This window comes from Uranotaenia lowii, chromosome 2 (assembly GCF_029784155.1).
Source record: "Uranotaenia lowii strain MFRU-FL chromosome 2, ASM2978415v1, whole genome shotgun sequence".
Taxonomy (NCBI): domain Eukaryota; kingdom Metazoa; phylum Arthropoda; class Insecta; order Diptera; family Culicidae; genus Uranotaenia; species Uranotaenia lowii.
The window spans coordinates 20,818,831-20,844,884 of NC_073692.1; the positions used below are offsets into that span (position 1 = coordinate 20,818,831).

General features: G+C 34.9%; 1 protein-coding gene and 1 long non-coding RNA gene across 2 annotated transcripts in view; one reads left to right on the forward strand and one right to left on the reverse strand.

Annotated features, from left to right (window-relative positions):
* Positions 1–10,336, forward strand: part of LOC129748224 (histone-lysine N-methyltransferase 2D-like) — a 75,397-nt gene extending 65,061 nt beyond the window's left edge. The window contains exon 4 of the mRNA XM_055742748.1: positions 8,899–10,336. Within this exon, the coding sequence (XP_055598723.1) occupies positions 8,899–9,378 (480 nt within the window). The 3' untranslated portion in view covers positions 9,379–10,336. The remainder of the gene's footprint in view (positions 1–8,898) is intronic.
* Positions 10,337–16,454: 6,118 nt separating this feature from the next.
* Positions 16,455–17,060, reverse strand: LOC129745497 (uncharacterized). The gene is made up of 3 exons (XR_008737139.1): positions 16,936–17,060; positions 16,674–16,882; positions 16,455–16,610 (listed from the first exon to the last, which is right to left on the reverse strand). It is a non-coding gene; the product is annotated as an uncharacterized LOC129745497 (long non-coding RNA).
* Between the last annotated feature and the right edge of the window lie 8,994 nt (positions 17,061–26,054).

The following is a 26,054-nucleotide window of genomic DNA, read 5'->3' on the forward strand; positions in this document are numbered from 1 at the left end:
ATTTTTTTTATTTCAATTTCAGAGGTACAATGAATTATTTGGTTGAATATCGCAAAGCTCATTTTTCCTTAAACTGGAGCCCTTTCTAATAAAGAAATTATAAAAAAATCCTGTCTGTTAGACTGAGTCGATTTGGGATCATTTTTTAATTTATCAAACTCTGGGGTCTAAAAAGTTTTTTTTTGGTTCAAAACTCATGCATGATTTTTTGCTGAATTTTTAAGTAACGTTTACATGAGTAAATTTAAATTTATTGTTATACATTATAAACTCAAAATTAACTATTTTTGCACTTTTACCCCTTTTGTTCTGAATGAATTATTTGTTAGAATATTGTAAAGTGTGGTGACCGAAGAAAGAATTTCTCTTCAAGAATTCCCTCAATAATTGCAAAGTAAAGTCGCGCACGAACTTAGCTTCTCAAAAGACGCCAAAAGAATGACCATTTTTTCTCATTCGGTAGCTATTTTTTCTACACGCACACTCACCTAAATCTCTCCAAATAAAGTCTGTTCAATCGCAGACACCAGATACCCAGACTGACCACTGAAGGCTGATTTTGGCGCTTGTTCCGCAGCGCTATCTACGGGTTATCGTGAAACTAACGGCCACATACACAAAAGCAAAAATCTCGATAAATCACACACACATTTGCATTGTGCTGTTTGTTTTTTTACATCTAGCGATGAACACGGTCGTTTTCGATTACCTACTTTTGATAGAAAAAAATAACACGATATATTTCGAAAACCACTAAAGAACCGTTTTTGAATTGGAGCGCATTAACCAAATGTGGATAGAATTCAACCATAAAGCTTATAAAAAATACATCGACTTCGACAGAAATGAAATTTGAATGAAATCTTGAGATTTTCTTTACCACTTCCTTATTGCGTTGTGGTTGAAAAGTAACCATTTCATGACATCTTTGGCTTCATTTGTGAAGATCACTTTCAACTGCAAGATTTCGTTAACCTCGAAACCTCCGTCAAGGGTAAGTTCAAGTTTCCCGAGTAGAAAAATATTGTGACAAACCCAATTATTTGTAAATAGTTATAAAACGATCTAGGGCTTGTTGAGAAAACGACAAATCTAGCGTAACATTTAAAAAGGGCGAAACTAGCAGTTAGCTCGAAACGAGAAAAACACGTTTGAAAATTCGTAACACCATTTCAAATCCTATTTATAAAATCGACCACTTTTTGATCAACAAAATCAAAAAATGTGCATTATATTCACTTAATGTTCGATGGTTATCAAAAACTTTAGCTTTTTTCGCGTAATTTCAGAGATTTTCGAGTTTCGCCCTATTATTGTTTTCGATTTCAATTACGCCTGCAAGTTTCGCCCAATTGATCGGCCGTTTTTGTTTTGGTTTTGAAGTTACGCCCATTCATCCTACACGCAAAAACTAATTAGGCCGTTTTGTCACACACGGTCAACTCAGTTACGCCTTTTGGCTCTACACGAATAGAAAAATTCACTCCATTTTGAATAGGCGTAACTTCACGTTCCAACGAAAATGCATCAACAGGAAGTTTCGCCCAATTGAATTCTATCAATTTTTTGAACGTTTTAAGTAATTTTAAGATGAAACCGCGTTTGATAGGTAAAGTGCAACCGCGTGCATCCGGAATGACCGTTAACTCGATTTGTTTACATTTGGCAGTTTCGCCCTTTTGAAATGTTACGCTAGAAATGACATCGTAAAACATTCCACTGATTGTTTATTGCAAAACTACAGTATATTGAATGTGGCTTTAAATTATATTACTGTCGCATTTATAGAGGTTTACAAAAACTGAATAAAACAAAAGTAGAGGTGATATTTATAAAATTTGTAAACAACAGCGAAATATACCATTAAGTCACCATCTGCAACAAAAAACCGGTGTCAGATTTTTATTTACTTTTTTCTCCAATAAATCCTAAAACTTCCATTTCTATGAAAAATTTAGTCACATTCGAAAAATGTCTTCTTTTCAAAATATCTAACTAAACTTGGATATCAAACTAGCCCTTTTACCGCCCACTGGAAGAGGCAGTTGTGGAAAAAATATTTTTAGCTTCGAGATGATGCATTTTCCTGCAAATTTACTACAATTTCTAACAAAGTGCGTTGGCTGACATAATGATGATTCTTGACAAACAATCTCAATTATCCGAGTCTGTTTAGTAAGAATAGCTTAGCTTTTCCTGTTCTGTTGTTAAGTTATTTTTTCATTATTATTTTTATGGTTAAATTTCGAACCATTTTTTGAATATCGCACGTGTAATTGATTTTATCCATGGGTAAAATAAAACAAACGTGAATTCGTCACATCAAAATCAAAACATTAAATGAATTCACTCACACAGACATACGATATTTGACATTCCATAAAACGACAAGAAAATAAAAATGACTTTCGTTTGCATCAAGATAGTACTGTTCTTTTACCATTCAAAATTCTTTTTGGTGGTGTGGAAAAGCATTAAAATCGATGTATAAGTTTAGTTACAGCGAAATTATTTCTTATTTACTGGGCATCGGTTAAGGAATATTAAAATGACCCTTATTCAAAATTAAAGTTTTTTGAAGAATGGATTCATTTAGTAAACTAATTACTTTCGAAATATGGTTTTTAACAAAACTTTGAATCAAAGAATTTGGTTGAATGTCAAAGGTGAAAAAATTTCGGAAGCAAAGAGAAATGGATTTGAAACATACAATTTGAAATATTCCAAATTCAGTGCAGTTTTTTTTTCGTATAAAAGATTTTTAAGTTGATATTTCTCACGCGCAGTTGCTCTCGTGTACGGATTCAGATGAGGAAAAAAGTCAAAAAACATGGTCGCTTTTAAGGTTAATTTTCCAATCCAGTCTAGAATTATGCCAAAATCTCGCGTGAGCTGTCATTACGTCGTATGAAACAAAATGTAAACAAACAGTTTAAAAAACAAAAATTAACTTAAACTAGTAGCAACTTCTTTCCATTTGATAACTTTTGAAGCATTTTTCTTTGATACGGCGTAATGAAAGCTCACGCGAGATGGTCTTTACAGTTGTTTTTTGACATTTCTCACGCACATTTGAGCAGGGAAAAATGCCCGGTCGACAAACACGGTCGTTTCTGAGGTTATTTTACCAAAAATTTATAAGTTTTAGTGAAACTACCAGCATTATGTCACGAACACTTTCAGCGGCAAATAGGATTAAAGATATTATCAATACATTCATCACATTTAAATATTATTCAATATATGTCAATAACTTATTTGACTCCTCAAACCTATCTACCCGAATAGAATTGTACGGTGAAAAAACCATGAAGTTCACTTTCACTTTACCATGAATTGTATGGTTTACACAATGATTTTTATGGTCTACAATACCGTGAATACCCATTAAACTTCATAGTTTACGACCATACATTTCATCGTTTTGGCGAAAATAACCATGAAAAAGGGGTATTGTTATGCAGCGTGACCATGAAAAAAATGGCGATTTTCCATACATCGGAAAGCCCAATAATATAAAGTTCATGGTTAAAACAGCTTCCAGTTTTTCACAATAAAACCATGAAAATACGTTTATTCCGATCGATTTAGCGAAGCTGGAAATCAAGGTTAATTGATGGTAAAAAAATATAATTTTTGTCGTACAATTTTATGGTTTATACAGAATAAAATTCACATTCTCAAGGATTGCAATAATTTTTTTTATTTTTTCAACAAAAAATCTTAATTTTAATATTTTATCACTTATTTTTACATTTTGAACACAAGCACCAAGCACTTTACGGCATCACCGCCGGCCGTTTCTATAATGTGGAACTTCCGATAGGGGGCTGGCTATTTCCCGTTGGCCACTAGCCACTATTCTGGTCCTGGCTCTCTGATTCCGGCTAGGTCTTTCCGATATTTTCCCATTTTGAAGGACACAGCTCATTTTCCACGGCTGCCAATAGTTTTCTCGCACCGTCTTCGCCGATCGGGGGGAATTAACCGGGAGCTTTGTTAGAGCCCGCCCTCCGGAGCTGTGCAGCATCTAGAAAAATGAATTAAATAAAAAAAAAATACAGTTCTCGAAACCATTATTAGTTTAAGAAGCAACTTACCGCATCCAAAATATTTCGATGCGCACAACCAAACAAATTGACCGCGAAAACTTGTTTGCCAAAATGGCGCGCATTGAAAAATATATACACGATCAATTAAAAGTGTGTAAAATAACCAAAAGTTTACCATTGTTCGTTTCGGTTCGGATTTACATTTTACCATGAAGTACACCGTAACAATAATAATCACAATTAAATTATTGTTATACCGTGTATCTGTCATTTTCGTCAACTATGAAATATTTTGAATTAACTATATACTTCACGGTGACTTTAAAATTTATGGTGTTTTCAAAATAAAATGCGGTTGATAGATATTTAGATACTACGATGAAGTTTACAGTTAAATTGAAAATCATTGTTCGGTTATTTTAAAACCATGGTCCTTGCTATTCGGGTAGGTACGAGTCAAGAAACAGAAATCAAGTTTTTCAAGGAGTTATAAATAGTTTGTCTTTTTGGTCGCAGTCAACCTTTCAGATTAAGACGAACAATTCCGAACTCAATGAATTATTTATAACAGACATTATAATTTTCATACTGTTACTCAGCCGGATAAATTAATTTTGAGATCAAAACTGAATTTCAAAATTAATTGGCCCTGAACTAAGGACCGCTATAACGTTACGTTTGTTTTGTTTTTTTTTCATCTCAATCGATCAACAGCATTGTTTGTATAACATTCATCTCTTATTATGATACAGTTAATTAGAGTAAACAATTAACATTGAAGACAAAAACGATAATGAAAATATTTGAGATAGAATTTCAAATACTAATAGGTGATTCAATCAAGACGGTTTTCATTTGGCTTGTTAATTATCAAGTGTAATTTTTTTTCTTGGTGAAGCACAGTAGTTTCACGATGCCCCGACAGATGGCGTATGATTCTGGGCGACTTGTAGTTATATGGATTCAAGCGCCACTGATCGGTCTGGGTATCTGGTGTCTGCGGTTCAATGCATCCCGCTAAATCCGATCAATGGGAGCTTTACAAATATTGAAGTTCATTCAACAACATACCCCGTGATGCCAGGAAATCATACATAATGATCCTTCAATCGCTTTTCGGAACTATTTGAAGTATTTTCATATATGACTGTTTTCCTTTCTATATCCACCACATTCGGCTCTTTCTCCACTCTTGAAAACAAGCGTAAAAATTTTTAAATCGTTGATTAGGTAGTATCCATTGTTTTTAATCCTGTCATTACCAAAATATAATAAAAATGAGAATGTTTGAACCATAAAAAAGAACGCTCCGTCTTTTAAAGAATACTACTGAAATCCATTAGAGCCTATCTTCGTGCAAGCCATTGTTCAACATCCACGAAGACCTTTCCTCTAGTAATCCATCTTTTATTAAAACATTTCAAATCAATGGGGACGTGTCCTCTTGCAACCATCTTTTCATTTAAACTATTCAAATCATTGGGACTTGACCTCTAGCAAACCATCTTTTATTAAAACTTTTAAATCAATCAGAACATTCCTCTTGCAGGCCATTTTTTCATTTATACTATTCAAACAGATATACTTGAACCGATATACACCACTTAACGAGAAATCGGGAGACACGAATAGCGCTATCTGGCGACAGAAATGGAACTAATACACTGTGATTTTTTTCGGAGCTTTGATCACAGATGCCAGGTGTCCTGATTTTTCAATTGACAATCGCAAAAAGTGTGGCGTAGCATATAGAAAAGGCGGAAGTATAATAAGTACTTTTTGAATAAATATGAATTATCAACAGCGCATATTCTTACAATTCTTAAAACGTTATCCAAACCCTTAAAGCATCGGCAGCAGTAAGTGCTACCCCAGTGTTAACTCGGGACACATTCTTGGTCCTTTGTTAGCATAAGCAGCTCATTGGCGCACCGGTAAACTGGTTTCCATTTTTGCCACTTATGACGCTCCGATAGGTGTTGTTGTTTTTTGTAGCTATTTTCTACTTTAAATTTTTTCCTAGATACTTTAGCACCTGTCAAATGAGCTGGTCGGTATTGAAATATGACTCCTGGCTTTCTGGAGCTCGGCTAATTTCAAACTGTCAAAATGCTGATCAGGGATGCCGTCTGAAATTATTTTCATCATTTTTTTGTTTAGTTTAGGAATACATAGAAAAAATGAATTCCGCTTATTTAAGAAATGAATTCATAATTTGCACCACCAGCCTTCACTTCTTTCATGTTTTTTAGAAGATATGTCACTAGTCTCTTACAGGCATAATTCCAAGTCTATTATCAGAAAACATGGATATTAGTTGTAAGCCGATTTGTTAGCATCGATTTTTTTAACCAATTTATTTATTATAAACATTTAAAGGAGATTATTGCCATGTTTTTACTGGATAAAAGCTCGGTATAATATCGGTATAGGATGAATTCCCCAAGGCTTAAGATCTGGATTTGTTAAATGATTTTACAAACTATATAGTTTATAGTTTGATAATGATAAACCAATTTGTTTGAAAATGTTCAAATATAACAAGAAACATCTACCATGAGACAATAACAATACCATCTTTCAATACGAATCGTTAATTTAAAAACCCCATTTTTGCCATATTGAAAAGTGATACCCGTCATCTAGTAAAAAGAAAATAACGATATTTCTACGTAAATATTTTTTTTCTTAACTATTTGTTAGCAAATTTTTTATAAACTGTTAAGCAGTTTTTTCTGTTCTGAATTTAAAATCTTTTTATTAAAAAACACAATTGAAAGTAATTACTCCGCTCCATATTTTGTTCAGAAATATTCACAAGTATGGAATGGAGATATTTTCTTAAACCCCTTTTGTTTGTTTGTTGATTATCTAAAATTTTTATGGTGCAAGAACAGAGGTGCCAGGTCGATTTGTCAAAAATCAGGACACTGCGAAGAAAAAAATCAGGATTTTTCAGGACACCACCAAATTGGTGAACATAAAAGGCAGTTCTTCTTAGATTGCATAACTAAAGGCGAAATATAGGTGCTGAAGACGCCTAGAGTTATGCAACTGAAGCGAGAATAACCTTAGCTGGCCTGCAGTTAAAATCGAAAAACATAATATAAACGTCATTCGAATCAAATATTATCATTTGTTTAACTGGTTTAACTATTTTGTTTAAGATTTGTTTGATGTTCTCATCAAATTTAGTTATAATTGGGATATTTTAAAAAAAAAATCAGGACAAATCAGGACATTTTAACACAGCAAAAAATTTCTAAAAGTACACGGAATCTAAAACACGAGTGATCTATTTTTTATTGAGTGTAATTACAAAAAGATGTAATTTTAAACTTCTTTCGATGTAATATTAGTCTATTTTCCAAAATTGAATAGAAATAAACTGTTTTGATTTAATTTTACACTGCATCATGCAAAAATCAACCGGTCAATGAAATTTATATCACAAACAGTGTAAAATTATATCTGTTTGGTTTAAAATTGAATGCAAGTATTTAAATTGTGCCTTTTTATATTTCAAGTAAGTTTGCGCATCGGGCACAAAGTAAACAAGTTGGAAAATTATTCGGAAACGAGTCATTCAAAGGCATAGCTACAGGAGCACTTTAAGAGTCTTTAAAGTAGTAAGTTTATGAGACGTGAAATAAAGAATATGGTTGAAACTGATAAGTTTTCTCTCCATTACAGCAAGGTTAGATTTTTCGCAGCGGCTGATATCCGGCCAGTGATTATCCGGAGAAACTTTTGTCAGAACAATTCGAGTGTGCTGACCGAAAAATTATGATTTCCGGAACCATTCGAGGATGCTGATCATGCTGATTCGAAAAACGTCCCCGTGCTGGGAATCATCGGATGCAACAACAATATCAGCCTGACGTTTTCCGAATGTTTTTTTTATGTTCAGTTTCGGAAATAAATGTGAATTAAAAATGATACATGCGGCGTATTTATTCAAGACAAAAGCAAAAACCATAATATTTAGAAAAAATATCAATATTTACGATAATAAATTTTAAAATTTACATCCCTGTGTATTTTTACACGACGGCTTTTGTGATCCAATCTCGTGCATTGATTTCGATCTAAATTTACACGCCTCAAAAATTACATCCTCGAAAAAAATACACCGTGATAGAATTTTACATCAAAATCGATGTTCCGTTTTCGTGCATCGTTTTCGATCTAAATTTACACGAATTTTTCTTGCTGTGAAGGGTCATTTTTCAAAAATCAGGACAATTCGAGCGTTTTTGAAAAATCAGGACGGCCTCTCGAAAATCAGGACAAATCCTGAAAAATCAGGACACCTGACACCCCTGTGCAAGAATGAAATCCAACAATTTCATTTATTATAACTGGCATCCCTGATCAAGTCGAGTCGGAATACACGCTATTCACAAGTTAGTCGAATTTCTTGAATTAGTGCTTCCATTTTGTCCGCTAGAGGATGCTGATGGTGTCGCCTTCTCATTATATGAAGAAAATAAGTGTGGTGAATATTGATTTCAATTATATTTGCTCACATGCCAAGTTTGGTTCCGTTTCCTTGATTTGTTTTCGAAATATTTAAAGATGTTGATTTTGTTTTGTGAGACCTGTTGCCCCCTTCCAAAGAGACGGAGGGATATCAAAATATAACAGAAACCTTCCGCGACTTGCAATGTTCCCACTTGTCAAGTTTAACGCAAATTGGTCCAGTAGATTCCGAGTCTATAGGGAACAGGCAGACTGGCAAACAGACAGGCAGACTGGCAAACAGACAGGCAGAAATTCCTTTTTGTATATAGTTTAGAATAAATAGAAATTTGTTTGCTAATTCTTATTTCTCTTTTGCTTTTAGGACCTCAACCTCAGAACCACGCTCAACGACCAGACCTTGCAGTACGTCCGTTCTCTGGAGTCCCGAATACGACAGCTGGAAGAGGAACGATGTGCCATTTTGAAAAATCTACCCATCCCAAGCCCATCGACAAACGGAACAGTAACCGGAACAGTGAATGGAGGAATATCAATTCCACAGCATCAATCCAGCCCAAATGTAGGCAACCAAGGAAGCATTCAAAATGGCAACGGAATTCCAGCAACACTCACGACGACCGTCCCAGATCCGATATCCGGTCGACCGGAAGCAGTCGTGCGTGCTCTTCAGGTACTGGAAGTGCGGGAACAGCTTGAGCGAGAACGAATCGGACCGAACAGTACCCCGGATCACCACCAGCTGGACGATGGCGAAAAGGCTCTGGTCCGTGAGATGTGCAATGTTGTCTGGCGAAAGCTCGAGGATGTTCCCAGCAATACGGGCATCGATCAGCACGTTTGATCTTTGAGTCCAAATCTGTTGGCTCGACATGACTTGGCGGTTTTTTGTCAATTCCAAGTACGAGACACAACATCCTCGGGGCGACGAGGATGGCTAAATATGAGGCTTTTCTTGGGCGGTCGTCGATGGATTTTTTTTTCTCCATTTCAAATTGTTCTCTAGTCGACGAGGCCTGTTTTGCACTACTCAAAGAGGTTGGGATCATTGTTTGATGTATTTATATTCTTTGATGATGTACAAATTAATTATAATGATTCTGCAAAACTTGGAATGAGTTCGAGGGTCGATTCAGAACCTTCGAGCTGCTATCGAGAGCAACGGGCTAGAACAAACCGTAGATATGAAATTCTTTCCAACTCTAGGCAGTAGAGTTTTCTAGGAAAAGAAGTATTGATCTACGGAATCCATCGTGTAATTGTAGGAATGATATAGGATTAATACCTGATCCGAGGTCCAATTTGGTAAAATCACCTGCAGAAGTCGAAACAATTTTTATAATTATGTAGGTGATGAACGGAGGAACAAACAAACAAACAAATAGAAAAGGTTTCAAAAACCTGACCCACAGTTTTGGGTCTAAAGAAGCGCGCTAGATTTGGAAACCTATTCAATTAGAGAGCTAAAGTATTTATCAGTGTTTATTCGGTTTTATATTTATGAATAGCAGGGGTTGACCTTCGATTGTACTTACGAAACATGTGTAATTATTAAACTGAGAAGACGGAAGTTTGAACATATTCAATGTATAAATTATATTACTCTCTTAATTCGTCAGATATTGTGTAAAAACTCATCGGCTAGGTAACTGACAGAAATAAATAAATCCAACAGCTATGATATTCAACACGAGCAACACTTCGCGCTATGTATCTGTGTAATGTAAGATTTCTTGTTAGAATTGTTTTTTATGTGTATAATTTTTATTATTTTTTTATTAGACGGTTGTTATTTTTAAAAACTTGCATGTTTCATTTTTCTTGCTGAAAGAAATGCCCTCCATACATCCATGCTTGATTTGGAAGCTTCCTCACAATAACCTTCTGCTTCTATTCAATCGAAAAGATTTAGATGATTTTATTGGTTGCAATAACATTCTTTTTTTCTGTTTGAACTTTTTTTTTAAATATGAATTTGTCCAATTGACAAACAATGTTAGAAAAAAAATTTCAGTGAAAACGCATTCTCTATTTGAATCATTTTTTTGTAAGTGTAAAAAAGGACGAAAGATAATGTCTTCTATTGGAGGAATAAACATTTCATTTTTATTCGTTGGTACTATCCTTATATTTGCAATCTTTAAATTTCTTTCAAAGTTTCTTGGAAAATAATCAGAATAAACCCATTTTCTCCTGAAAACATCTGTACCTCCGAAAGAGGAGCTCATAGCATTTTTCGGAAAAAAGGTAAGCAGGGAAATCTTTCAAGAGCGTTACATTCGTCAGACTAAGCGTTACATTCAAAGAATGTTAGAAAGTTAGGTTTGCGTCCATGATAAAAACGAGTAAAGACAAAAACCAAACGTTTTCGAAATTCCACAGTTGATCAAACGGCATACACGCAGAAAATTGTTCGAGATAGTTTGGAAATTTCAACTTAAAAAAAAAACTAAGCTCAAAAATCGAACATGCATGGTTAGAAAATTTCTATGAGTTGAAATTGACAAAAATGACAAAAATGACAAAAATGACAAAAATGACAAAAATGACAAAAATGACAAAAATGACAAAAATGACAAAAATGACAAAAATGACAAAAATGAAAAAAATGACAAAAATGACAAAAATGTCAAAAATGACAAAAATGACAAAAATGACAAAAATGACAAAAATGACAAAAATGACAAAAATGACAAAAATGACAAAAATGACAAAAATGACAAAAATGACAAAAATGACAAAAATGACAAAAATGACAAAAATGACAAAAATGACAAAAATGACAAAAATGACAAAAATGACAAAAATGACAAAAATGACAAAAATGACAAAAATGACAAAAATGACAAAAGTGACAAAAATGACAAAAATGACAAAAATGACAAAAATGACAAAAATGACAAAAATGACAAAAATGACAAAAATGACAAAAATGACAAAAATGACAAAAATGACAAAAATGACAAAAATGACAAAAATGACAAAAATGACAAAAATGACAAAAATGACAAAAATGACAAAAATGACAAAAATGACAAAAATGACAAAAATGACAAAAATGACAAAAATGACAAAAATGACAAAAATGACAAAAATGACAAAAATGACAAAAATGACAAAAATGACAAAAATGACAAAAATGACAAAAATGACAAAAATGACAAAAATGACAAAAATGACAAAAATGACAAAAATGACAAAAATGACAAAAATGACAAAAATGACAAAAATGACAAAAATGACAAAAATGACAAAAATGACAAAAATGACAAAAATGACAAAAATGACAAAAATGACAAAAATGACAAAAATGACAAAAATGACAAAAATGACAAAAATGACAAAAATGACAAAAATGACAAAAATGACAAAAATGACAAAAATGACAAAAATGACAAAAATGACAAAAATGACAAAAATGACAAAAATGACAAAAATGACAAAAATGACAAAAATGACAAAAATGACAAAAATGATAAAAATGACAAAAATGACAAAAATGACAAAAATGACAAAAATGACAAAAATGACAAAAATTACAAAAATTACAAAAATGACAAAAATGACAAAAATGACAAAAATGACAAAAATGACAAAAATGACAAAAATGACAAAAATGACAAAAATGACAAAAATGACAAAAATGACAAAAATGACAAAAATGACAAAAATGACAAAAATGACAAAAATGACAAGAATGACAAAAATGACAAAAATGACAAAAATGACAAAAATGACAAAAATGACAAAAATGACAAAAATGACAAAAATGACAAAAATGACAAAAATGACAAAAATGACAAAAATGACAAAAATGACAAAAATGACAAAAATGACAAAAACGACAAAAATTACAAAAATTACAAAAATTACAAAAATTACCAAAATTACCAAAATTACCAAAATTACCAAAATGACAAAATTGACAAAAAAGACAAAAATGTCAAAAATGACAAAAATGACAAAAATTACAAAAATGACAATTTTGACAAAAATGACAATTTTGACAAAAATGACAAAAATTACCAAAATTACCAAAATGACAAAATTGACAAACATGACAAACATGACAAATAATGACAAAAAAAAAATAACAAAAATTCTTGAATGTAGAGTTCAATGTTTGTCTAATGGTCAAATGCTATTACTTTTATTTTCACATTAAAATTCAAATTGTTCGGTTTGACATGAAAAGAATAAGAGTGGAATGATTTTTGCAAGTTGGATTATGCAATGAATTGTATTAGGTCATATATTTCTTTCATAAAAAAATACCATTACCTCATTATTGAAAACCTTCATTCATGAACTGTTTATGTACGTTACATATGCATATGCAATGCAAAGAGTGCGTTTCCCATTGATGTGGTTTTTTCTTTCTTTCTCAACCAGATGATGCTTGCGATCATCATTAACGGAGCGCAAAATAAAGAAACAAACTCGGACGTGTGCCATCATCATCGCCGAGTAACATAATAGCCTTTTCCGTTCATCAAAAGAAGAGTTCCGATGCTGTGAGGTAGTCGGTATCAAAGTTTAAAGATCACCGGTTATTATCATCACATCTCCATACTTCATTACCAACGTGGAGCGGATTTCTTTGGGGGCACATGTTTCACATATAGATACATACAATGGGTGCTCAGCTTAATGGAATCATTTAAATAAATTGAAGAGATTTACTGAGTGAGGAAATAATATATTCAAAAATAAAACAATTCAGCCGCAGCCGTGGCGTAGAGGATAGCCAAAAACCCTCAGAAGATACACAAGTGGAGGCGATATATTCAAATTACATGATTCAAACAATTTGATTTCCCCACAAAAATCAAAATAAACAATTATAAATAATTTGAATGAAACGAAAAAAAACCTCAACTCCAGTCCTCCGAGTTCGCTATCCGATATCTTACCACGATGCCAACTTAAAACATGGATCACTACAAATCTGGACGCACTATTTATTTTACCATAGTGCTCCTAGTTGTCGGATCTGGAATGTTTTGGAGCACTTTGTAGAGGAATGTTTCTTCTACCAGTGCTGAAAATTTCATTACGATTCGTTTTGTTTCAAAAAAGTAACACGTGATGGAAGCCGCGAGATGAAAATAAATTTTGAACACCCACGTCAAAAACCCGACGTGGTCGGGTTCAAAAATCGCGAATCGTTAAAAATGGTCAAATCAATCGTGTGTAGCGTTCTCAAACGTTTCCGTGAGATGCATATTATCGATCGGCAGGTTCTTACCAAGCGTCATAGTGGAGTTAAGGATCGGAAACTGCATTTGAAGGTGTTGAGAACGATCAAGGCAAACATAGGGTAGTCGGCCTACGACATCGCCAAGAAATTCAACGCTGACCGGTGCACCGTCAGAAGGATTCGTCTACGCGAAGGAATACGATCCTATCGGACCAGTAAGCAACCAAACCGGACATTGAAGCAGAATTTAGTAGCCAAAGGACGTGCCCGCAAGTTATACACGAAGATTCCAACGATGTTCGACGGATGCATCCTCATGGATGACGAAACGTACGTGAAGATGGATTTTGGGCAGCTTTCTGGCCAAACTTCAAATTCGTTTTTGCTGATAAGTTTGCAAGAAAGTGTTTGATCTGGCAAGGTATTTGCAGCTGCGGACGAAAAATTCCGGTTTTTGTGAAAAACAAAACCATGGACTCCGAAATTTACAAGGAGGAATGCCTGAAAAACTTTTTTTTTATCGTACATTAGATCTCACAAAGGGCTAGTTAAGTTTTCGCCAGATTTGGCAAGCTGCCACTACAGCTAGGAGGTTCTACAGTGGTATTGGGCCATCGGGTAGATTTTGTCGAAAAGGACATCAACCCACCCAACTGCCCTCAATTCCGCTCTATCGAAAAGGACATCAACCCACCCAACTGCCCTCAATTCCGCTCTATCGAAAAATTTTGGGCAATTGTCAAGCAGAAGATGGAGAAGAATGGTAGGACGACTCGGGAAGCAACAGAGATGAAGAGATTGTGGAACAATGGCCGCTGAGGTCAGCGAATAGGGTGTTCAAACTATAATGAGTGATACTCAACCAAAAGTTCGAAAATTCATCAAAACAATACCGGAATAATTTTTTTATTATTTTTCCTTAAAAGTGCAATAAAAACCCTACATTTCAAGTACAAAACATTTTTATTTCGTTTATATAGCTCCGAGATAGACCCGTTTTAATGCGTCCAGATTTGTAGTGATCCTTGCTTTATCAGTTGGTATGATTCACACTATAGCTCTATAGATGAGATTTTCTTTTTAACGAACCGGTTAAAGGAGAAAAGGGAGTGACCGAATAAAGTGTCAATTGAAGGCCCGCCTGATAATCGTAAATCAGTACACTTTTAGATAGCTTAAATCGTTAATGTCAGATAAAGCATGGATCATCACAAATCTGGACGCATTAAAAAGGGTCTATCTCAGAGCTATGTAAACGAAATAAAAATGTTTTTTACTCAAAGTTTAGGGTTTTTATTGCACTTTAAAGGAAAAATAATAAAAAAAATATTCCGATGTTGTTTTGATGAAATTTCCAACTTTTCGTCGAGTACAACTCATCATAGTTTGGACACCCTATTCGCTGACCTCAGCGGCCAAAATCACTCAATACCAATGTGTTAACGATGGTTATTGAAAATGTCTCAACAGTCGATCTGGATTATCATTTCTATTACGATTTCATGTTAGCTCGAGGTTAAAAAAAACACCGGTCAAATGGAAATCGACCAATTCAACCATTCGGCTTAGCGATTATTCGGCCTATCGTCCATTCGGCCTGACAACCATTCGTCCTAGTAACCATTCGGCCTCTTGACCATTCTGTACGAACTTTACGGCTTTACGAACAGTCGGTCTACTTTCCATTCGGCCTGACTGCAATTTGCCCCAACATGCATACAAGCGATAATATATCTTATCGGCCTGGTATGCATTTGGTCTAACGATTATTCGGCCTGATGACCATTCGGCTGAACATCCTTTCGGCCTTGCGTCCTTTCGGCTGGATAACCGTCGGCCGAATAACCCGTTCGTGAAGTGTTGTAGCTGGATATTGTCTGACAAACATATGTATTGAAGTTGCATTCAGAAATTTTTAAAACTGTTTTGCATATAACATGTGACCTTTTAGCACAGACTAATACAGACAGGACACTCTTTTTCAGTTTTTAGCAATTTTTATGGGCAATGTCGGCTCCAGAGGCGCGTCGATCGTAATAAATTGTCTCACATAATCATAGCTGGAGATTTTTTTGTTTGTAAAAATCAACAAACATTACTGTTCAAGTTGTCATGGGCCGTAGGTGGAGTTTTCTGATGATGATACGGAAGTATTTTAACGATCATCTTTTGTCAAATTAGTACAATCTAATGTCATTTTAGTTGTCTCTAAACGGATATGCGCGTGCTGCCAGTGAAAGAGCGTGGTTGCTTTCGCTTATCTTCTAAGTCAGAATCCAGTGTTAAGTTTTCCATTAGTTTTGAAATGCTGAATGAACCAGGTTCGGAAATTTAAAATAAAAATTGCGTGAGGCACCCACATATCCGAAAGCTCCCCCAGCAGTGCCCCCAGCTGAGACTCAGGATTCAAGGACCTAAGAAATTTAACCCAATAGTTCCTGGGAAAACCTATGATTCAAAGCCCATCAAGAGTATGATTTTTCGATTGGTATTACTCAATCAGTAGTCAAAGTTATCTGCTTCTTTGCGATACTTGGAAAAAAAGCTCTATGTTACTCCAACTCCAAGCTATTTGAAAAACTAATCTTTATTGAATGTTTAAATAATAAAATTATGTTATTTAGAATTATTGAATTTCACTGATAACTTCAATCGCATTTAAAAAAAAAATCTTCCTTGTCAGTCATTCAAAGAATACAAATATTATTGGTGACGTCCTTCTTCACTCTAGTTAAAATGATACACGGGATTACCCGGATCTATATTTCGATGTTAACACACAGAACGATTTTCCAAATGCATCACGATAAAAAAATCCTCCCGCAAACATTGCAACTTTTGTTTAACATTACATTTTTTACAAGCCAGCTTTTTTTCTGGAAACAATAAAATACCGATTATAATTTGATATAAAAATTCGGAACCAACTGCTTACCTACATGTTTGAAAAACATTATTTCTGCGCTTGTATGCCTTACAATATAACGTGTATTTTTGTTCTCATTCATACTTTGATCACTCTCGAAGGAGTAAATTTCCTTATTGTGTCCATCACAGGCGTAAAATTTCCTAAAATCTTCAAAAGAACAGGATCAAGGAGCTAGTCCACGATGTACGACTTCATTAACTCGTATGTTAAGGAATTTCCCTGCAAATTTTTTTAATCGGTCAAAATGTAGGATATTTACAATTTTAGATTACCTTTGGGTATATTTTTTGCTGAGCTCTATTTAGTAAGAGTATTTAGAGTGCTCGGCGATGACCACGATCAAGATTTAAATTTTGAAATGGAGATTTATTTCCATTATTTTCACCCTCAAGTTTGTTTGTTTTTATTTTTGACCGATCATGTCTTTCCATGGCTACTTTGACAATTTTTGAGTTTTTTAATGGTTAGGGGCAATGCGGACACCACATGGCAGTGCAATCACTTAAGTGAAACTTTGCGAAAAATTGGTAAGAATTTTCTATGGAGAGTCATGTCTGTATTAGTCTATGCTTTTAGGTTCAAGAATATCAGGAAGTTTCGCCCAATTGAATTTTATCAATTTTTTGAAAGTTTTAAGTTACTTTAAGATGAAATCGCGTTTGATAGGTAAAGTGCAACCGCGTGCATCCGGATTGACCGTTAAATCGATTTGTTTACATTTGGCAGTTTCGCCCTTTTTAAATGTTACGCTAGGTATATTTTCTTAACTGATTCTCTTTTTCACTTCTCCCAAAGCGCCTTGAAGTACTCTAACATTAATGAACATTTAATTCAGATTCTTTTCTCACTGCCATTTTGCTTATGACACTCACGAATTCATTTTACGCACTCTCATGTAAGTATGCAGCCATCCGTTTTCGCGTACACTTTCAACATAATCTAATAATCTTAACAATTTTCCTAATCAATTCTTCCACTCATTCCTATTCCCTACAAACTTGACGTATTTTTTTCAACTTTGCATTTAGAAAACCTGAACACCCCTCATTTTGAAGGTGTGTGTGTGTAGAATGTTGCTCCTATTTTGATTTTGGAATTCACTCTTCAGTTGTCATAATGCCGTCCAAGGAAGAAGAGCAGCGTATCAAAATTTTGCTCGCGCATTGCGAAGATCCGAGCTACTCGCATGCAAAGCTGGCAAAATCGGTAAAAGTTGCCAAATCAACCGTTACAAATGTAATTAAAGTGTTTGGGGAACGTTTGTCGACAGCCAGGAAGTCTGGATCGGGGGGAAATCGAAAACCGGAAGCAACTGAGACGACAAAGAGAGTTGCCGGTAGTTTCAAACGAAACCCTAACCTCTCTCTCCGAGATGCCGCAAATAAGCTGGGTGTATCGTCTACAACCGTGCATCGAGCCAAAAAACGAGCCGGACTATCGACTTACAAGAAGGTAGTGATTCCAAATTACGATGATAAACAAAATACGAAGGCCAATGCGCGATCCCTGAGGCTGTACACGACGATGCTGACGAAGTTTTACTACGTGGTAATGGATGACGAAACCCACGTCAAAGCGGGCTACAAGCAGCATCAGGGACAGGAGTTTTATACGGCAAAAGGAAGGGGAAATGTAGCAGATATTTTTAAGCACATGAAACTGTCAAAGTTTGCGAAGAAATATCTGGTTTGGCGAGCCACCTGTGTACCTGTGGCTTGAAAAGCAGCATTTTCATAGCTTCCTGGACTGTCAACCAAGAAATTTACGTGAAAGAGTGTTTGAATAAACGTCTGCTGCCTTTCCTGGAGAAATACGGTTGTTCCGTACTGTTTTGGCCGGATTTGGCATCTTCCAATAACGGTAAAAAGGCCATGGAGTGGTACGCCGCCAACAACGTGCAGGTGGTTCCCCAGGACAAGAACCCTCCCAACACGCCAGAGCTCCGCCCAATTGAGAAATACTGGGCTATTGTCAAGCGGAACCTAAAGAGACAAAAAAACTGCTAAGGACGAGCAGCAGTTCAAGGCAAAGTGACTTTCTGCGGCGAAGAAGGTGGGCAAGGTGGCTGTACAAAATCTGATGGCAGGATTTAAGCGTAAGGCCCTGCAATTCGGATTTGGAAAAGCGGAAGCCTAACTGAATATTTTTCCTGAATTTAATACTAATTAAACTTGAAAAACGAATTCAATTTGATTTTTTAAATAAACGATTTCACCGATTTACACGCGTTTTCTCTTGACCAAATGTTGACCGTATCACCCTTTATTCGGTACGAAGTGAAGAATTAACAGAGGGACCCTATAAATTAATAACTGAAGTTCTGATTTTTTTTTACAAAGCGTATGGAGTCAAAATGTTTTGAAATTGATTCAAAATGTTTATTAATAAATAATCTTAGATTGAATCTGGGGTTCCTCAAAGGAGTCTCAAATAAACACCAGATATTATTTAATCAAATAATCGGCAAACCGTTTGCCCTATGATAGTTGACACATAACAGAATGACACCATCGCTGCTTTCGTAATTTCTCTTTGCCAAGAGAGCTAATAATAACAACATTTCTCCGACGGAATTTGCGCTTAGTCATCCTCATCCTGCCTCCTGGCCCTGCAATCTCCTCATATGAGCTGGGTTGGAAGACACTGGACGCTGCTGGACAAGAATCGAAAGTGAAATGACCACAATCCCCCCTAACATCCTCCTTCTCATTACAAACGAGATCAACTCCGCCACACACTGCCAAATGTCGCAAAAAAGGTAAATAATAAAACTGGTTACAGAGCAACTGGTGGTGGCGTGGAGTCTTGAATTTCGCATCATCAACCTCATCCATCCGGCGGAGATTACCCGGGCCGACCGCCGACAGAAAAACGTTGGACGGATTGTGAGCTGTGATATCGCTTCGAAGAAATCTTGCCTTCGCATTTTCCCGACCAGCAACTTCGCCATTTTCCTCCTTGCACCGTGTCGTCGACGTCGCGTCTGAAATGACCGAATACCCCGTTGAGTTACATACATTTGGGTAAGGCTCTCTCGGTTTCAATCGAATCGAATCGGATCGGAAGGGCAGTGGGCGGTCGGCCGGATTTATTTGTGCGCCATCATCTTATTTATGCCTCCTTGCAAGCAATAACGGACGCGTTCATGTGTCGTCAAGCTGCGACCTCATAAAAGGCAGACGTCTTCCACTTGCTGCGCCAGCCCGCAATTGAATGTTTTTCTCCTCTTATTTGATCGTTACTCAGCAGCGGCATCATGACATGACGCGTTGTTTGTAGCTGGAATCGGTTACCCACAATCGATGATCGTTTTCACTTTCATGGACTCCCCCTTCTCGGCTGCATGGAGGCTTCTGGTTTGTTTCTAATCGCACATCGGGGCTCATTATCGGCGACCGGATCATGAACACGAGTGTGCTCCTCTATGCTTCGAGGGTGAAGACGACTCGAAGGTGTTGTTTGGTACTGCAGGGGATGCTGCAAACAAGACGGGGTCAACGACTCTCACCTCTATGCATGTGGCTGCTATGAATGAACTTGAGCTGCTGGTAATTGAACCTTAAATGATGATATGTAAACAGCTCTCGGGCTGTTATGCTAAGGAAATTATACAAGATTTACTAACATAGTTTCCATTCAATGTTCATCATTTTAAAGTGATATGTGAGCTGTTCGATAGTGTTGATGTTTGTATGTATGTTCAGTTAAAATAGTTTTTTTTTGTTGAAAAGAAGTTCTTACAGCGATTTTTATCTCGATGATTTTATATAAAGGGCTTCTCCCATCATATTACATCACAGTAAAAACGCTGTCAAAAATTATCTAGTTGACCGATTCATTTTTTCATATTCATATAAACCATTTGTGATCTTTTGGTATTATTACTTGATTTTAGCTCAATACCATATTCGAACAATCGTACATTAGGCCCATCTATACCCATGAAAGCCGCTTCTTTTATTCTGAAACCTACTTTTTCGTCATTTGATTTTCGAATTAAATGTCTTTGTATGTACTTCAAAATACCACAGTATTTTTCGATAGGTCTTAGTTCAGGTGATTTGAAAGAATTTATGTTTTCGGAAAGAAAAGTGGCTTTTTAGCTTCATATTACTTCAGGGTGTATGGAACGAATTAAAATAAGTCGAAATGGCAGAATGGCCACCTAACAGCTTATTTTTAACTTTCAACTGACGAAAGAATGAAAATCCAGCTACAGAGAGCTTTAGAAGTAATTTTTACAGTTTAAAATTGATTTTTTTATTAACAATAACCAACATAATTATCGGACCATTTCGAATTTTTCTGAAATTTTACGATTCTCAAACATAATAACAACAAAGTAGCTATTAAGAAGATTCCAAAACGGTATTTGTGGTGAAAATCGGTCCAGTAGTTTTGCAGATACAGCCAACACTGTGAACCGTTTATTTTACGAATTGTGTTTTTGATTCAGTTTGCTAAAATGACTTTCATATGCTGCTCATACGTATTAAATGCTGTAGAAATTAAATTTTAGTCCAGTTTTTATAAATAATCTGATGAAATATCATTAAAAATGCGGTAAAAAATGGAAAACAATTTCGGTCAAAATTTTTTATGTGATTTTCAAAGCAAAGTATAGAGATTCTACCTTAAACTGTATACACTCGCTTGTAGGTTCCAACTGCTGATAAAAAATCCTTTGAACCCCTAATCATCTTCTGTTGATTCTCAGAACTGTATAGTAATGTTCAATTACAAAACTTATAGGTGCAGCACGACTACAAGTTGATTGCGAACATCACGTTTAAAAAAATGTGCATTTTTCTGAAGATTTGGGCAAAATAAATTTGCTTCACTGTTCTTTGAGTGTTATTGTATTCATTTAGAATTTTCAGAGTCAAGAAGTGATTGTTAGTATTAAAACTAACGCTGTTTTGATATCAAGAAATGAATCATTTGATCAAATCATTAACACAATGGTTATTAGAATAAAAAAATTCAGATTCCACAAAAATGTTGTTTATTATAATTATTTTTGGTGTTAAGTTTTTAAAACTGATTTTGAAATTTTTTTTCAAATTCCTGTAAAAATTCTAAAATTCGGTAAGTGATAACTTAATTAAATCTTTGATGTAGGATCCAGAGTTTTTTTTTATAAATTTTCTAGTCTCAGAGATACATTGGTTTAAAAAATTCTCCCTCTAGAACCTAAATTTTTTTCCTGAAAAATTCACAGATGCTGTATTTTGTAATTACAAACAACTGTTGTTCAATATAAAACCATATTGATGGAAAATATTTGATTTATCAAAAAATATATTTTTTTTTCGCAAGATTTTTATTTCATGATTTCTAATTAACATCGGTAATTTTTTTTTTTTTCAAAAAATCAATCCAGCATCTTTGTTACATATTTAAAATTTTTATTCCGAATCAAAATCTGAAACTAAGTTTTCTGAAAACTTTAGTAAATTCCCCCATTAGTAAATTGACCGCTAGAAGGAAAATATAATCCTATAATTTTGTGAAAATTTATTGAAAAAAAAAATAACTACACCCAGAGAAATCTTGGTGTTGTAAATAAAAAAAAATTGATTTTGATTCAAAAAAATATTCTCTTGAAACAAACTTTTTTTTATTTGAGTTTGATTTTAAAGAAAGTTTTTTAAACAAAGGATTTATTATTTGAAATCGAAAAATACTTTGAATCGAAAAATTTGTTTCATTTAAAAAGTGAAAAATTCTTTGAAATAGAGGAAAACAGACTAGAAACAAAGGATTTTTTATTTTCCCAGAAACAAAGAAATTTTCCTATGTTTGGCGACTTAATAAAGGAAAATTTCTTTGTCCTCAAAAACTTTTTCGCTGCGTATATTTTCAACATCACAAAAGAACTTTTTGAAATTGTTTATATTAAAATTGTTAATTTATTTAACACCCTAATTGAAGACTGTTAAGGGGGGGGGTAGGGTCTAACACTTTCAAAAAACCGATTTTTTTATTTTTTTATTTTCTTATTGTAAAACATTTCAAGAATGTTGTGTCAAATTTTCAAGTCAATTGAAGCAAAACTGTAGAAGTTATAGGCCTTTATCTCCTCCTATCTAATACTGCAAGAAAGCAAGAGCAGAAATTTCAAACGCGTTTTTCTCGAAAGCACATTTTTAAAGTCCGTGGACATCGTCATTTGAAAACTACTCATCCGATTCTTTTCAAATTTGGAACATATTTTCTACATATAAAATACCAGACCCCAACGTTTTTCTTTTTTGATTTTTTTTACTTTGGGGAGATTTTAGAGGTGAAAAATGGCTGATTTTTAAGTGAAAAATCGTAGTTTTTACTTCAAACAGCCACAAAAATTTCATAAAAATATTTTTAAGTTAAATAAAAACGTTGGGGTCCAGAAAAACATCTATTAAAAATATTTTGCTCTGATTTTTTGACTTCAGATGATTCTGTGCTGAGATACAATGTCCACCGCAAATCCTGTTTTCTAAAAGGCATCCTCGAAAATGCTCCGTCACCGGCTCATTTTTCAATATTTTTCTACGAAAAAATTACTAAATGTTCTTTCAACAATGCTTTGTATAATGCAAAAAATTTGAATACATTTGTTTGAACAATAGCTCTAGAAAAAAATCGTGAAAATGGTGTTTTTTTATACCCGTTAGACCCTACCCCCCCCTTAACATCATTTCGGTTTAATTTTTTTCCAAATTTCATCAAATCCCTTGAATTCAATTAATTTTAAAATATCAAAAAGAAAACTAATGTTAATATTTATCTCAATTTAAAATTACACGCGGTCATCGAGAGTGTTGATCATTGATTTGAAACGTTTATTTTGAAACCTTTGTTACATTTTTTTTTCAAAAGGTCAGAAATAAAATGATATAAAATGATTTTTTACATTTTTTCAAATGTTAGCTTTGTTTTACTTATTTATTTATTTCTGGGGTCTGACTATTGTCATACAGACTGATTGTTTAAGATTAGCTTATAATTAAATAACATAGCAATTAAGTTAGGTGACGTCACGGATTGCACATTAAAACTTAGATTTTGTAACATGACAGTCAAACAAGTGAGAAATAGCATTGAAAACTTCACAACATCGAAAGAGGGGTGATTCTGTCCGAAGACAGTCCTGCTTCTTGGCAGCCAACACATGGTTTGATTACGCAGTCGGCGTGCTGGAACGTATATGTTCAATCTCTGAAGCAATTGCGGACAGTCTCCGGCATTTGTGAAGATATCGTAGACGAAGGTGCGCTGTAGAAAAGTTCTTCTTTGGCACAAAGACGCCATTGATAGCAAGGCACACCTCTCTGAATAAGGTGGTAACCGTACGGGATCTTGCCATGGAAATCGTTGCAGGGCGTAGCGGAGGATTTTTTTCTGAAGGTGGTGCCCAGGGGTGCCCAGACCGGTACCGCATATTCCAGAACACTGCGTACCAATAGGCAGAAAACTGTTTTCAGAGCATACGGGTCCTCAAAGCTGAGTGTATTCCGACGCAGGAAGCCGAGCAAAGCAAAGGCTTTGGCTGCAGTGGTCGCGGTTTGTTGAACAAATGAGAGCTTTTGGTCAAACGTTATTCAAAGGTCTTTGATAGAGGTTACTCTTTCGAGAGAGGTGTCCCTTAAACCGTAGTCGTAGACAACAGAGGCTCTAGTTCTAAAAAAGTTTATACACTTACATTTTTCGACGTTAACTTCAATACCGTGTAATCGAAACACAATCTAATATCGAATCAATGGTCCGGTAGATTTTAAGATCATCTGCGAACAGCAATTTCGGCGACTGAAGGAATGTTGCCAGGTCGTTAATAAAAATCACGAAGATGAGCGGTCCAAGATGACTACCCTGCGGAACACTAGACGGCATGTCGAATACGGAGGAGTGAATCCCACGAATGTTTATAAAGCCTTGACGATTCAGCAGATACGAATACATCCATTTAGTTTCCCACTCGGGAAATCCATATCGATCAAGTTTTTCTCTTACGATTCTGTAAGGTACTTTGTCGAAAGCCTTAGCAAAATCTACGTATATCGAATCCACTAGCAGTTTTTTATCTGTTGCAGAATGCAAATCGCTGGCATAGATCATTAGGTTAGGACTTCTAGCACTTTGGAAAAGCAGCAAAGAATCGATATTGGTCTGTAATTCTCCACACGATGAGCATTTCCTGACTTATGAATCGGTGAGATTGATGCGATTTTCCACAGAGTAGGAAACGTAACTTCCGAGATCGATCGATTGAAAATCATGCAAAGCGGTGTGAAAAGCGAAGCAGCTATTTGTACAACAAGCGATGTTGGAATCCCATCAGGTCCAGATCCTTTCGAGGGATCAAGAGAATTTAGCACTTTTAGAACTTCTTGTTCACTGAAAACGGGTTGTGGTAGACTGATGTCATAGCTAGGAAGTGTATCAAAGTACATATTTTTACAATCTGGAATGAATGGGCTATACACTAGACTGAGTCGATTTAGGTCATTTTTGAATTTCTCAAACCCTGGGGTCTTAAAAGCTTCGTTTTGGTCCAAAACTCATCCATGATTTTTTGCAGAATTTTTAAGTAACGTTTACATGAGTAAATTTGAACTTTTAGGTTTGTATGGAAAAATTGAATATTTTGTACTGAGAAATCAACATCATTTTTATTTCTTCTGTGGAACCGAGCCTGCTAATGTTTTTTGTGCCAATTTATAAATTTCTTCAGAGAAATTTTCCGCTGAACAACTTTGTCGAATACCATAACTTCGTATCTTCTTAGACAAAAAAGTTATTAGCTGTTTAACAGGTGTATGTCTTTTTGGATTGATAAACCATGAATTCAATTGACACCACTGCTTGTGCCCCACGAAGTATGGTAAGAAAAATGGTCTTGCAATACTTCGCTAGGCACCCAGCAGTGGTGTCAATTGAATTCATGGTTTATCAATCCAAAAAGACATACAGCTGTTAAAGAGCTAATAACTTTTTTGTCTAAAAAGATACGAAGTTATGATACTCGACAAAGTTGTTCAGCTGAAAATTTCCCTGAAGAAATTTATAAATTGGCACAAAAAATATTAGCAGGCTCGGTTTAATAGAAGAAATAAAAATGATGTTGATTTTTCAGTACAAAATATTCAATTTTCCCATACAAACCTAAAAGTTAAAATTTACTCATGTAAACGTTACTTAAAAATTTTGCAAAAAATCATGGATGAGTTTTGGACCAAGAGGAAGCTTTTTAGACCCCAGGGTTTGAGAAATTCCAAAATGACCCCAAATTGACTCAGTCTACTATACACGCTGCTAAAAAAATCTGCAAACAAGTCAGCTGACTCTTAGATGCTTTCCGATGTGCGTCTCTGAAGCGTCACAGACGATGGGATACAGTTAGTAAAGC